The 16036-nt window shown below is 39.9% G+C and overlaps 1 protein-coding gene across 2 annotated transcripts in view; it reads right to left on the bottom strand.

The window, feature by feature from the left end:
- The window catches only part of wwp2 (WW domain containing E3 ubiquitin protein ligase 2), a 188889-nt gene extending 172853 nt beyond the window's left edge, over positions 1-16036 (bottom strand). Inside the window, exons 1-2 of one of the 2 annotated variants that reach the window (XM_072279818.1) lie at positions 15970-16036; positions 4971-5054 (exon numbers count right to left, since the gene is read on the bottom strand). In XM_072279818.1, the coding sequence (XP_072135919.1) occupies positions 4971-5040 (70 nt within the window). In that variant the 5' untranslated portion in view covers positions 5041-5054; positions 15970-16036. Of the gene's footprint in view, positions 1-4970; positions 5055-15899 lie in introns of both variants that reach the window. The other variant, XM_072279817.1, reaches the window with a different exon arrangement.

The raw sequence follows: 16036 nt of genomic DNA, 5'->3' as shown, positions 1-16036 counted from the left end.
GCTGAAAAGGGACTGCTGACCAGAATAAAAGAAAACTCTTGTTTTCTCCAACAGAAAAGCGCAATGCAAGAATTAATAGCCTGAATCCTAGGAGTATACAAACATATCAGATGAGCTGAAACTCCTGAACTTAGGGAGATTTTTTGAGTAATTCAAATACAAATTCAATACCACTGTGATGATTTGGATATTGCAGACAGCAGGGAAAGGAAGAAGCTTGGAATTAAGCTTGAAACGAGAAGCCTGCAAAACACAATGAATCATTCTCTATGTTAGCATGACTTTGTACATAGCGCCATCTATGGAGATCATAGTGTCAAGGATCATCACAGAGTTTTCACTGATGGCAATGCACAAAAGGAGAAAAAAAATCAGACACATAAATGTGATTTAAGGGAAAAGATTCCAGAACATTTTGAAAGAATATTCAATTTTAAATGTTATTCTGAAATGAGCCCCTATTCTTTCAGGACTACAAACGGGTCAGCAGTAATTGTAACACACACCCAAAATGCTGGACGAACTCAGCAAGCAAGGCAGCTATGGAAAAGAGTAAACAGTCGACACTTCGGGCCGAGACCCTTCTTCAGGTCACCTGAAATGTTGAGTCCTGAAGAAGGGTCTCAGCCCGAAACGTCGACTGTTTACTCTTTTCCATGGACACTGACTGGCCTGCTGAGTTTGTCCAGCATTTTGTGTGGGTTGCCTTGAATTTCCAGCACCTGCAGATTTTCTCAGTTGTAAATTTACTCACTTTTTAAAAAATCAGTACAGGCCCAACTGTTCACGATGTACTGACCTTTTAACCTCCCTCAAATATAATCCTCCATTTTTCTTCATAAAGTTGAAAAAAAATCACCTCACATTACTGATTCAGTGATGACTGTATTGGTAAAGATCACAATATTGCAACTTGGAAGAACAGCAGGATGCCACTAGCCCAAACCTCAAGAGTCTACAGGTTTTTTTTTAATGCCATGGACCCCTACCTTTAACTAAGGTGTTCATGGACCCCAAGTTGGGAACCCCTGCTCTAGACCTATGTAATACATCATATATGCAAATTTCATAAGATAATACTTCTCATTGTTATATTGATACAGATTTCAACCCTCTCTCTCTTTTTATATACATTATTAAGAGTCTGGATGTTTTAGGTTTAGGTAAGGGGCCAGGATTTTGACACAGCAGTGAAGTGTGTGACTGCAGTGCATAGCTACTTGATCACTTCCACTTGGTAGGGTCCGTAGACTCTAAGGATTCTGTGAAGAATCGTTGATTTAGTTGCTGCATTTTGGTTTCATGGGTTCTGAGATTACCGTCTTTGGACCAATGGGGGAAACTACAAAATCTTCAACACAGGTTTCACAGAGTTCCTGATGAGGAATGTTTTCCGCTGGGTTTCAGCATAATCCCAATGCATAGACTCCAGATTCTCATAAAAAATGATCATTCTTCACTTTGAACAATCATGGAAGAGGAATTCCCATGAGTCAGTGGAAATGGTGCATTCTTTTAAGGAAGCTTTGAGTGCACCTTTGTATTTTTTTTCTACTCCCCACCTTGTAAACTTCTTACCTAATAAAACTCAGGAGAGTTTAGGTCAGGCATCTGAATGGTATGGTCTTCCCAGTTAACAAATTGAGTACAACTAGCATCTCAATCCTGGAGACACTGGCCTGGAAACAGATACCAACGATAGTTTGCTTTGGACAATTCTACAGAGACAGCCTCTGCAGCATTTTTCCAGTGCCTGCTATAAGTATTGCAGGTCTCAGAAGTGCATAATAGGGCAGGAATTACTGCTGCCTATTAAACTTTGTTTCTGGTCTGAAGAATTCACCTTTGTCTTCAACATGCTACACAACCTTTTGTTGACTGAGGAAACATTGCTTCAAAGTCAAGACCTCAGACCTGGCACAAAACTGATAGTACACTTTACAGCCTCAATTTCCAGGTGGCAGTTGGAGTGGATGCTTAAAGTGGTAGATGAATAGGCAGTTGAGTAGATTGTTTTGGTCTGAATGCTGCCTTGACTTTTGACTGCAGCTGTAATAACATTCAATCAAATGAAAGGTTTCCTGCACATTCTGCACTTACACTATGTTAATAATGGAGAGGCATCGGGGAATCAGAAGGCAAACTAGTAACTGATGATTATCCATCTTCTGACATGCTTTAAAGACAAAGTTTCTACGCAGTTTGTCCAGGTAAAATTCTTGACAAAATAAAAGCCAGGATGTTTATTCGGAACTTTGTAATGGTGAACATCATTTATTAGATTCTTTCCTTTCCTTAAAAGTTGATTTTTAATGTGGAGTAGATAACACTGGAAACCCCAGTATTCATTACTAGTCCTCACTTCTCAAGGTACTGTACCTCCTGAAACAGTGGATTCTTTATTCAAAGATATTCGTAGTGTGCTGTTGAGCAGGGTGTTCCAGATTTAGATCTAGCAAGTATGATGAAACTGATTTGTTTTCACACCATGATAGTGTGACTTGAAGGGAAACATTCCAATATCCTGTCGTGCTTGAAGTGCTGTTTGAACATTCATTCTATTCCATTACAATTCTGGATACTTTATCACTGGCAAAGGGTTTTGGGGTGTGGGATGGGGCAGTAGCTGGTTGTCAGAAAATCAGCCACATCTCATCAGACAGCCAAACTCTGACTTGACCTTGTAGCTACAGTATTTATGTGATTTGTTGACTGTGATCCCCAGGATGCCAGTGGGAGAAAGAGGCGGGGGGGGGGGAGGTCATTGTGTGAGTGTAGCCATGGCAAATATACTGGAGTTATGAAATCATAGATAATAAATATTAACTAAAATGAAAACCAGTCATCAGGAAATAAAAACTGCTCACAAGTTAACTTCAACATAGAGGTTCACAAGCAGACCCCTTGGTTAATGTTAGGGGTCTAAAACAGGTTGGGAAGCCCCACAGATACTTTAATGTTGTTGAAACCAAATCATTGGGTGTGGGATATTCTTATTTCTATACTATTGAAACAATGCAAAACAACACAGTAGATGAATGTTCATATTCATTAGTTGTCATTGAAATTTTCAGGTTGAGATCAGGAAAGACATTATGCGTCCACCTTCTGTATTATTACATTGTTAAAGATATATCCCTGCCACTTATTGCACAGTTCAGCACAGCTCTGTTTCGTCACTTAATATTCTGGCGAACTATATACTCAGGGAGCCATCCCTCAACACTATAGGAGGTATATTCTGGGTGTCTGGGAGTTTGTGCTTAGAAGTTCTTGAACCAGTCACCAGTACTGAGTATCCAAAATGGTTCTGCTAGTTGGGACATGCTACCATTGTAAATATGAAATTCTGCCAAGTTATCTGCAATGTTAAACTTAAGTACGTGATTACAGACATTGAAACTGTAGTTAATTGATTATTGTCGTCTCAGCGTTTAAGATGTCTAAAACATTATGTCAGGACAGGAAAACTACATTCTCTCCAGAAGATCTGATGTGTTGAATTAAGATTTTTATATTACCAGCTTCAGTGCCTGTCTGTTGAGTTAGTCAGTCACAACAGAAGGTAGGAAGGTGTTCCACAACAGTAAAACTATTCCTCCACCATTAATAAAATGCTGGTGGAACACAGCAGGCCAGACAGCATCCATAGGAAGAAGCAGTCGACGTTTCAAGCCGAGATCCTTCGTCAGGATGAGGGTCTTGGCCCGAAACGTCGACTGTGCTTCTTCCTATGGATGCTGTCTGGCCTGCTGCATTCCACCGGCATTTTGTGTGTGTTGCTTGAATTTGCAGCATCTGCAGATTTCCTCATGTTTGCCTCCACCATCAATATCACCCTCACCTGCATCTCTGGCTTTTCACACACGTCTGCCCTCACCCCATCCTCCCACCACTCCACCAGGGATAAGGTTCCCTTTGTCCTCACCTATCACCCCATCAGCCTCCGTGTCCAGCACATAATTCTCTGTAACCTCCACCATCTCCAACAGGATCCCACCACCAAGCATATCTTTCGCTCCCACCCCTCCACCCAACTTTCCACAGGGATCACTCCCTACATGATTCCCTTGCCCATTCATCCCTCACTGATCTCCCTCCTGGCACTTATCCTTGCAACAGAACAGGTGCTACACTGTCCTTACAACTCCTCCCTCACTACCATTCAGGGCCCCAAACAGTCCTTCCAGGTAAGGTGACACTTCACCTTGGCATCACCTACTGTATCTGGTGCTCCGGGAGTGGCCTCCTGTATATCAGTGAGACCCATCAGAAATTGGGAGTCCGCTTCGCCGAGCACCCCCAGAAAAAGTGGGACCTCAAATGACCACCCATTTCAACTCTACTTCCCATTCGCACATGTCAGTCCATGGCCTCCTCCACTGCCACAATGAGACCACACTCAGGTTGGAGGAGTAACACTTTATATTTCATCTGGGTAGCCTCCAACCTGAGGGCATGAACATCGATTGTGTGAACTTCTGGTAATTTCTTCCCCCCCCCCCCCCCCCGCTTCATCTTCTTCATTCCTCATTCCCATTTCCCTCTCTCACCTTATCTCCTTACCTGCCCGTCACTTCCCTCTGGTGCTCCTCCTCCTTCTCTTTCTTCCATGGCCTACTGTCCTCTCCTATCAGATTCCCCCTTCTCCAGCCCTTTATTTATTTCACGAATCAACTTCCCTGCTTTTCACTTCATCCTTCCCCCTCTCCCAGTTTCACCTATCACCTACTACCTTGTACTTCTTCCTCTCCTCCCCCACCTTCTTACTCTGACTTCTCCCCTTCCTTTCCAGTCCTGATGAAAGGTCTCGGCCCGGAATGTCAACTGTTTACTCTGCCTTCAAGTTCAACCTACCTCAGTGCATCATTTTGATACATTAGCTGAAATTACTAAATTGATTCATTAGTTATGCCACCCCAAAATTATTATCTGAGTCAAAGTTAGTAAATAACCAACTCTGGACTTACTTTTTAAGTTCAATTGCGACTTTTCCAATGCTTGATCACTTCCAGTATTATTAGAACTGGCAGTTGCCATGACATCACACCACTCTGGAAAGAAACAAACGTTTACCAAACACATTAAAGTACAAATTATTTTTGCAAATATATGCATTTTTTGTTATAAAAATTACGTAACATACCTCAAAAGTTCTATCCAAATATACAATCTCACTACATTTACAGTCAATTCCTACATAATTATTTTCACTTGCTGTAAGATGAAGCATTTATGTGATAACTATCCCAATTGTCTTGAAAAGGATATGAAAAGTGTTCCCTAAATATAAGCATCTCTCAAAACTATTTACAAATCTCTGTCAGTTCCTATCCCACTTCTAAAGATAAATACATTCAGTCTTGGTCATGAATTTCAAAATAAGCATGTTTACCATTCTACTGTTATATTACAAGTATACAAAGAATTGTTATTTTGACTAAATGACAATTCATCTACAAGTGCTCCAGGCTGTTATGCATACAATAAAAGGACTACAAACAGGTCCAAAACAGGTGATAATTGAATACAAAATAATTTCCACCACATTCAATTCATTTCTGTCACATAACCCCTTTTTGCAAAGTCACATTTAAGGAGCCCTGCATGTATCAGTGGTGCTGAGGCTGAGATGGTTGAGAGCTACAGGTTCCTTGGACTAATCCATCACTAATAGTTTGTCCTGGTCCAATCATGTAGATGCTATGGCCAAGAAAGCATACAAGAGCGTCTGCTTCCTCAGAAGGCTAAGGAAATTTGGCATGCCCCATTGACCTCACCAATTTTTATGGAAGACATCCTTTGACCCGCACCAATTTTTAAATCAAAGGTGTCCTATCCAGTTGCATCACAGCTTGGTATGGCAGCTGTTCTGCCCAAGACTGCAGTAAAAAAATGCAGAGTTGTAGACACAGCTCAATCCATCACAATACCAGCTTCCCCTCTGTCTACACTTCCCTCTTCCTCATGATAGCAACCAGCATAATCAAAGGCCTCTCCCACCTGGTCTTCTCTTTTCTCCCCATTTCCTTCTGACAGAAAATAAAAAAAACTTGAAAAAATACAACATCAGGCTCAAGGGCTACTTCCATCCCATTTTTATAAGACACTTGAATAAACCTCTTGTACAATAAAGATGAAATCTTGATCTCTCAATTATCATGTCATAACCCTTCCACTTTAGTTATACCTGCAATGCAATTTCTCTGTAATTGTAACTTATATTCTAAAATGACATTGCTTTTCCTTTTGTACTACTTCCTTTTGTTTTGAAATGATTTGCATGAAAAATGCAAAACAAAATTTTTCGATGTGTCTCAGTATATGTGACAATAATAAACCAATTTCCAATGTATTATTAATTATAAACCAGGTAAAACTCAGGTAACTAAGAAAATTGTTTTACTTTTCAATTAATCCCGGTTAGCCCAATGTAAAACTGATGGGGAACTCTACACTCGTGCAATGATTACTCATGGAATTAGTAAAACTGGATTATCAATTATTGATCAGTTAAACAAAACAAATCATGGTCAACACTGACAAACTTAATTACTAGATGAAACAAATAAATCAATAAATGCAGACAATGCATTTGACGTTTCTGGTCTGCTTCTCAAATATAGAATTACAAGTTAGATGTCACATAAAGAGGTGACGTGAGGTGGCATGAGATGAAGTGATGGACATCACTGTATGGGGTTGGGTAGGGATGAAGGAAACCATTGAAAAGTATTGTCAACCTGAACAATTGCACCAGCTAAGGCAATCGGTTTCTGAAAATGTTCAAAACATCTGGTGATACTTTTAATAGAATTACGTCCATACAGAAAGAAACAGCAGCAATTTGCCAGCAATCGGCATTGGATCTGCCTAGAAGGGCAAGTCCAGCTCCATTCTGAGATGTATAACATTCTGATTTATCAGTAGTTCAATGTTCCTACAAAATTACTGTGTAAGACTCCAGTTATTCCCTACTCAACACCGGCAGTTCATCACCATCTTCTTAAGGGTAATAAATGAGCTTACTGTCCAGCTGCAGCAATTTACTGCCAATATAATTTGGATGGAACACTTGGCTCAGCATTATTAACTCACAACGGAATGGGCACATTATTAAGCAAAGTTGAATACTATCACTAGATGATAACGCAGAAGCTACTTAAGTTAATTTTGCACAGATAATGTTCTACAAAAGTTTGGGTGGCAAAGAGATTGGTTATCCAAGACAGTGATTTTCACTTCTCTATTAAGCAACAACCATCTGACGGCACGCCAAACCACTGATGACAAAACACTTCAGTACCCTACTTTAACATGGGACTCACTAGTAATGGAAAAAATGCTGCCAAACAGCCTACTTGATTAAAAATTGGCAACATGCTTACAAGGTTTTCCCAATGCAAAACTAATTTTATTATATCACACACAATGCAGTTTAAGAATTTTTTTAAAAAATACCCTTTGCTTCCTGGCGCCGAGCAATCTGTTTCATATTTTCAGTATTTTTCATGTCATATTTTCAGTATTTTTCATCTTATGATACTCTTCCATTTTTTAAATCTTGATACCATCTTTGAAATTATATTTGATTTCAGAACACATGCTTGGATCAGTTGGTCGACCTCTCAGCACTATAAAATTCCAACATTCAAACCCTTTTTTGGGTTGGTAAGTTGAGTAGGTATTTCAGTGCATTACTGAGAAGGCTGAGTAGTATCATCACGTGGAATGCACCAGAAGTGAGGTCATATCTGTTTATACTGCTGAACGCATCATAGAATCTTCTGAAAAAAAAGTTCTAAGTCCACCCAGTATTTTCTTCTGCCTTCAAACAAGAGAATTAGAAGAGAAACAAGATCCAGTTTCCTTAAATTGAAATGTACAGTGCTTCTTTGTAATTTAGGAATTACCTAAAATCTCAAGTCAATTTGCCGTCCTATGCAGTATAACAGTTTGACACACACAGGCAAGAGCGTTGAAACCTTATGACATCACAAGGTACATATGTCATCTGCAGGTTTACCTAACTAACTGCACAAATCAAATGTAGATTACCCAAAAGATTCTACCTCAGGAACAAATTAATAAAATTATTTATTTTGATACTCCAGAAAATTAGCTTCCCTTTACGAGCAAGTAATAAAGCATTCCACAGAGTGAATCTTTCATGAGGAACATAACCTGTACATTCTTATAGCACCTTCCGGCAACTTTAACTTCAAATTTTTCATCTTGTGCTCTGAAAAACTCCAGGATGCAAAGTATTCCCAATACCAAAGTAGCTAAATACTGATGGTCAGACACATTTGAAAGTAAAGAAACATATTAAGCCAGTCAAATACAATAATTTAAAGCATTCAATAAAGAGTGGAACACTTTATTTTTCTCCATAGACTTCATGACCCTATTTAGATGAACAGTGTGACCATTTCTGGTCAGGAACATTATTCCTGGTGCATCAGATCATTTCTTCAATATGTCAGCTTTCCCCTACTGGAGAGCGACAAAGCATACAGACAAATGCTAACATCATGAAATTGCTTTGAAAGTTGACTCCATCAAAATAAATCTTACCTCAGAAATATTATCAAGATGGCATAGAATTATTTTGGTTTATTAGCATTATTCTCTGAATTAATATTACCAAAATTTAAATTGTGGCCATTTTTATCATTACTGCTTACAGGACTTGCCACAGCAAAATAATTGCCAGGTTAACATACAAAGCAGTGAAGCAAGCACTAAAATACTTTGCTGCCTTTATAATGTAAAGTTAGTTAGTGATTAATTGATAAATATATGTAAGTTTGCTCTATCCTACTCCAAAACTTATGAACTTAATGATCAATGCATTTTCAAAGTCCAATTCCTAATAATTACTGGCTACTTCACAGTCTACACTTTAAATTGAACTGAAAAAAAAATTTGGTTTCAGTTGAGTCACGGCTAAATTCATGTTCTAAGTATACTTAACCATGCAGTACTTGACATAATTATTTGAAACATTATCATTTTTACTATCAAGTTATTCTGGAGTAATTTCAGGCGGCACATTTTGGACAGCAATTATTCACATTTTTCAGGCTTCTGCTATTAAATAGATGATTACATTCAGTTTAAAGTATTTATAGGGCACCTTTAAAAACACAAGCTGTGACTCATTTTCCCAGAACACAATGTTTGCTATCTGCCTCCCTGATGCTCCAAACTTATCCTCTAATGCAACAAACTCGATCAACTTGCAGTAATGAGCAAAACATTGCTTGAAACTGTGAGGGTAACTATTTGGTGTTCCAGTGTACAATACATAATGATATGTTTGTTCTTTCACAATTATGTCTGTCGGCAGTGCTCATGCCTCAGGATCAGAAAGCACAGATCCAAGTCCCTGCTGGGAGATCTAATCAAGAGGTTTTTTTTCATCTTTGAAGTCCTAATTTGAATTCCAATCTTATCCCACATTATCAAAAAGGTTCAACAAAAATATTGTGACAATTTGTTAATTCCTTAAAATTATGGGGGACATTTTTTTATGAGCAATTGGCAAATAGAATACTGAGTCAAACAATCAAGAATAAAAATCGAGAAGTAATATTCTTATCATCCCCATGTCTTTCATGTATGTTACAGATAACTATCAGGCACATATTGTGGCTTAGAATAATAGTAAACAATCTTAAAATCCATAACCAAGAGATCCTTCTGATTCCAAAACTGGAGTTCCCAAATCACGTATCTGATACACAACAATTCAAGAATGTTCTTTCGGTCAAGATGGTGCCAAGCTGCGGTCTCCAACAAGGTTATAACTTGGCAAAGTTGATTTTGTTTAGGTTCATAGGAATGGTTTTGGGGCCAGAGAAGGGAGTTATGGGTCAGACTAGGCTTTAAGGACATGGCTGTGGAGAGTTAGGGGTCAGGTTGGAGTTAACCCTCCGCTCTGCATTTGAAGGCCAGAGACAATGTGTACAAGGATACATGGATGGATGCTGGGCCAGTAAATGCTGTGGATAAAGGCCAGCGAGGATGAGGGCGGTGCCTCCCCCTCTCCCCACAACGAGGCAAGGCCAGGCGGGATCAGAAGTCTGTGTGAGCAGGTCATGAGAGCCAGTGATCCCTTAGTTACACAAGTCAGGAGTCTAGAGTTCAAGGCCTAGAGTTCAGGGTCTCATAAGCCGTGAGTCCTGGGGTCGAATAAAAAGATCAAAGCCCAGAGGTCAATCTGAAGCTCAGAAGTCGTGGTCTTATGGGCAAAGGCCTGGGTCTACAAGCCTGCGAGTCCACTGGAGAAGTCAGTGGCCCAAAGTCTGCAAAGCCAAAGGATGCCAGTGGCCTGGAAGCAGCCAGTTCTTGGGTTAGAGGACTGTGTGTGTGTGCGTGTGTGCGTGGGCACGTGTGTGTGTGTGTGTGTGTGTGTGCGCGCGCATGTGTGTGTGTGCGTGTGTGCGTGTCTGTGTGTGTATCTGTGTGTGTGTGTCTGTGTGTGTGTGCGTGTGTGTGTGTGTGTGTGTGTGTGTGTCTGTGTCTGTGTGCATGTGCATGTGCGCGTGTGTGTGCGCATGTGCGTGTGCGTGTGTGTTGATAGATATGAGGGAGGGGAGGGAAAGAGGTGTTTTGCCGTTGTTCTACTGAACATTATGGGCATGCTATGTCGGTGCTGGAATGCGTGGCAACACTTACAGACTGCTACCAGCACACCCTTGGGTTGTGTTGGTTAAATTTGACGGCATGTTTCGATGTACATGTGATAAATAAACTAATCAGTTTAAATTCTAAATCTCCTGTTTCTGGGGTTTATTAATCTTAAACAATGAAAAATCAAGTTGCTAAGAATTCTCTCAAGAATAGTAACTTTTTTGATTGGATAGTCTTTCAAAGTTCCTTCAAACTTTCTGAGTCTGCCAAGGTTTGCAGGGAACCCATGCACACAGGCTTGAAAACAACAGATCTAATTAAATTGATCATTCCAACTGTCACAAGGGCTTCTCAGCTCAAGTGTGCTTCTGAAAATATCTATCATACATTCAGAGATAACAGTCTCACAGGTTAAATAATGACTGTTTATTCCTCTCCTGGCTTGTTGACTTTCTCCAGTATTTAGTGAGTGTTGCTCAAGATTTCCAGCACCTGCAGAATCTCTTATAGTTACCATTCATACATTTCTTCTCATTAGAAAGTATTTTACAATGAGCATAAATTACAGAAATAACTAGGGAACAAAACAAAAGCTGCAAGCTCACACCATTCATTTCTCTGCCTTAATTAGGAAAATTAAAGTCTCAACATTTTGACATTATGCGGATAGATGTGATAATCTTTAGTTTTCTGAGGTTGTAATTAGCAGAACAGATCAAAGGAACCAGTGGGTGAGTTCTTACTGGACTTTCAGTGTGCCTTAAAAATTATACCATGCAAGAGATTGTCAAACAAAATTAAGAGTATAAAAAATAGACAAACGAGAGAAGTCCAATCACAAACAAGAGAAAATCTGCAGATGCTGGAAATCCAAGCAACACACACAAATGCTAGAGGAACTCAGTAGGCCAGGCAGCATCTAGGACTATCCTGCCAAAGGGTTTCGGCCCGAAACGTCGACAGTACTCTTTTCTTAGATGCTGCCTGGCCTGCTGAGTTCCTCACCAGCATTTTGTGTGTGTTAAACAGGAGAAGGATTCAGCCAAAGATCACGGTTCACCCAATCTTACCCTCAATATCACTCTCCAGCTGTTTCCCCAAATCCAGACTTATGAAAAGTTATAAAAGTGAGAAAAGACATGGCAGATGCCCTGTAGCAGAGTTAAATATCAGCTTGTTCACTTTGGTTCCAAAAAAAGAAAGACAGATTGTTACCTGAGTGAAATATTAGAAAAGAGGAAATACAATGAGACCTGGCTGTCCTTGTACACCAGTCACTGATAACAAGGATTCGGGTATAAAGTAAGCAGTTAGGAAGACCAGGGTTATTGGCCTTGGTTGCAAGAGAATTTCAGTAGAGAGTAAAGGTGACCTGATGCAGATGTAGAGGGCCTTAGAGAGATCTAATTGGGAGCTGTGTGTGTAACTTTGGTTCCATACCTGAGCACGGATATCCTTGTCATGAAGGGAGCACAATGATGATTCATAGAGGAGAAACAAGAAGTTGTACACACTGGTATCGAGAACAACAATCAACCTGACGGAGGATTTAGTGGGTCCATCAGTGTCTGTAGAAGGAAAGGAACCTTTGAAGATTTACTGAACCTGAGTAATTCTTCTTCACAGAAGTGAAGACCAATTCTTTAAATACATTCAAGAAGGTAGATGTATTTCTTAAGGCTGGAAAAGATTACAGAATATAAGGAAATACTTGAACAGGGAACTGAAGTGGATGATCACCATGATCATGCTGAATTGCAGACTCAGGCACATTCTTGTTCCTACTTTATACATTTCTCCTTTACAGTTTAAATGTCTGTCGGTCTCCATCTTGAATATATTAAATGACTCTGCTCCACATCTCTCCAAGGTACAGAATTCCAAAGATTCACCAAATCTTCTGAGAGATAAAATTCCTCCCCATCTCTGTCTTATACAGGTGGTCCCTCATTCTGAAACTATGTCCCTTAGTTTTAGATAACCCCATTTGGACAAAGCATCCTTTCAGCATCCAAATAAGAAAATCAAGGAAGTACAGATACTGAAATTAAAAAAAAAACAGCAGATGCAAGGAACGCCCAGCAGATCAAGCAGTATCTGTGGAATGAGAGAGCTAATATATCAGATTGAAGACCCATCAAAACAGGGAAAAAGAGGAAACCAAAGATTCATTTCACAGATTTTAAGCTTCTTGATTGAGTTTTTCTCTCCAACTGCTCTCATTGAACCATTAGTTCATCAACAGCTTATGGCCAGAACAATCTTGGCCACAACCTATCCAAAACAGTTCCTTGGTTTCATTCATCCCTCATCCCCTTTGCAACTTAGTCAAACTTGTTTTCTCCCTTTCCTAGTGCTAATGAACTTGCATCAAAAGCTTTCTACTTCTATATTCCCCCCAACCAATTTCCCCCGGGATCAATGTATGACTACGACTATGACTATATTCCATAAAGCTTGGATTAAAGACTCATTAATTTCTGATGGCAATCCAAAATTGTTTCCCCTTCATCAACTTTGTTTTGTCCAAAATTCCCTTTCATGGTGACTCTGCTTGACAATCTTGTGAAATTTTAAATGTCCTGGTTTAACTTTCTTAATCATGCAGCTCTGTAATTTCCCCAATGATGAAAGTTAAGCTCAGTAGCTCCTAACATCCTGCTTCCTATCTCCCTTCTTGCTTTAATTATGGAGTTATATTTGTAATTTTCTAATCCTCCAGGACTTCCAGGGAACTTTTATATACTACAGCTACTGCATCCACTTCCTTTTGAGCCTTGGATGTAAACCGTCAGGTCAAGAAGTCTTGACAGCACTAAGCCACATTAGTTTAATTTACCATGTACTTTTTTTCCTAGCGACAAAGATTTTATATTCCTCACTTCTTTTATCCTGTTAATTATCTTTTATTATTGAGTTATTTTTAGATCCATCCTCGAGAATGAGACGGTTGGTTAATGGAGAGAAAATAGAGGGGAAGAATAGTCATTTTCAAGTTGGGAGGTTGCAATTAATGAGGTGCCAAGTAGATAAGTGGTGAGGCTCCAATAAAGATTAGGCTTATTTGTCACATTTAGCTCAATACACACAGAGAAATGTGTTGTTTGCGCCATCATTCGCCATGTGCTGAGAGCAGCCCACAAGTGTCGCTACACTTCCGGCACCAACATAATATGCCCACAACTCACTAACCCTAACCATATGTCGCTGGAATGCGACAGGAAACTGGAGCACTTGGAGAACAGACAAACTCCTTACAGACAGTAACAGGAATCGAATCCTGATCAGTGATCGCCGGTGCCGTGAAGCGACTGCCTTAAATCACTATGCCACCATGGAACGACCTCTGAAATTAATTTGAAAGGCGTAACACATATATCCAAGTTTAACTGATGATAACCAGGCAGGAGAAAAACCATAAAGCCAGAGAAGCCTCTTGGGAATAGAGAAAGACGAGGGAGATCAGTCAGAATGTGACTATCGCAAAAGGATTTGATCACAAGAATAAAGAAGTGTTGCTGGCTGTCCATCATATGCGTTGATGACAGCGAAACCTGTGCGGGAGAGTTTTTAAACGTGGAAAAGCTGTTGCACTGGGACAGCTCCACTCTCGGCCTCAGAAGCCTGGGTCCAGTGGTACAAGTAATCATCACAAACTGGGGTCCTCCTTGTTTGCAGTGGATACCTATGACTACCTCCATGCCTCATCATGCCCTTCACTCTCCACGAAGCATTCCAGAGCCGCCTTCGTGGCTGCCCGACCTCACTGATCTCATCCGCCCAGTCCACTGGAGCAGATTTCACATGCTAGGGCAGGCATATTTCACTGAGGTCATGAGGCCTGCTGGTGTTGGCAACCCTCGCTTGCGTTAGCCCACCTGCATTCCAGTATGTGCTGCTACTGCATACAAACAGCAAATAAATGCTACAGCAATTATAAGAGACATTGGTAACACTAATCCTGGAAATATTATGCAGCAGGCTGTTCTCCACATACAAGGAACCATACACTTGTGATACAGAGAATGGAATGAAGAACGGGCACCAGGTTGTTTCCTGGCATGGTTACGTGGGTAGGTGGGAGGGAAATTGTCCTTAACACTGGAGGTTAAGCAAGGTACCTTCTGAAGTTCAAATAATGAAGGATAATCTTATTAAAATATCCTGGAAAATGTTTTTACAACACCTTACAGGACAGTTGTCCAGTCACTAAGGAGTTATATATCAAGTGTCACGGTCTCGAAAATTCAGCAATGAGATGGGAAAAATTCTTCATCCAAAGAATAGCAAATCTTTTAACTTTTCTCTACCAAAGAAGTCTGTGAGTTCAGTTTATAGAAGGCCGTGATCGTTAGCACATTTAAAGAAAGATTTATGTGGATCAAGCATGATCTTAATGATGGAGTAGATACAAGGGACTAAATGGCCTACTCTCACTTCTGTTTCTTGTAGTCTTAATAGCTATAGGTCTACAGATCTCCTTCAATAAGCTTTGCTAATTTTAAGCAGCCATGTTCTTACCTTTAAAAAAAATCAGAAGCTTTAGAAAATTGATCAGACCTGAGAAGAACTTTTTGCTACACCTGAATATCCAATTGTATTTTCCCTAGCTCCTCCAAGGAAGGACAACTGAAACTTAAAACTTGTTTATAGAAAGAAATGAAACTACATAAGAGAATCGGTTTTCATGCATTTGTACATCGCTCAATTCCAGGCAATATATTTGGTCCTACAATTAGGAAATCAAAGTTACACACATCTCTTGTTTCTGAGGGAATTCAAGATCTTGAGGATTAATTGGGTCCTCGGCTATGAAGAGAACCGAAGGAGAAATTGAAGATTTTGAAAATCAGATCAAGACCATACTAAGTAAAGCATTGCTGTTGCGCAGTAGTGTGCTCAAAATATTTTAAACCAAAGGATATATGACGACTGTAGAAAATCATTAAAAGGATTCCAATAAATGTTGTAATCTGCACTCTAGACACTGGAATTTTCAGCCACTGTGTCATTTAATGATAGGCTAATTAAGAATTAACTAGAAAACAGAACGTGGAAGTAACCAGAATTCCCGAATACACCACCCTCATATGCAAGTTAAAAGTTCAGGAAACACGGAGATGATTGACTGACTGGACACTGTTTCTACATACACGCACCTAACAGAAACGCAATTGTTATTGTTTTATCACAGATTGCTGATCTCTCACTCACTCAAACAGCCGCGTACCCAAATCTACTGCCTACCTAAAAGTACATACCCTGTAAAAAGTAAATTAACTGATTGTGTGCCAAGGTCCAAACTGCCACCAGCTTCAATTAATTTTTCACCTCAATTGGAAAGACCCTCCGATCTTCCCTCAGCTGTCGCTTCCACTTCCGCCTCCTCCAATACCGT

Source organism: Mobula birostris, chromosome 15, assembly GCF_030028105.1.
Source record: "Mobula birostris isolate sMobBir1 chromosome 15, sMobBir1.hap1, whole genome shotgun sequence".
Classification (NCBI taxonomy): Eukaryota; Metazoa; Chordata; class Chondrichthyes; order Myliobatiformes; family Myliobatidae; genus Mobula; species Mobula birostris.
The sequence above is the reverse complement of the archived record's forward strand: the minus strand, read 5'-3'. Positions and strand labels throughout refer to the sequence as shown.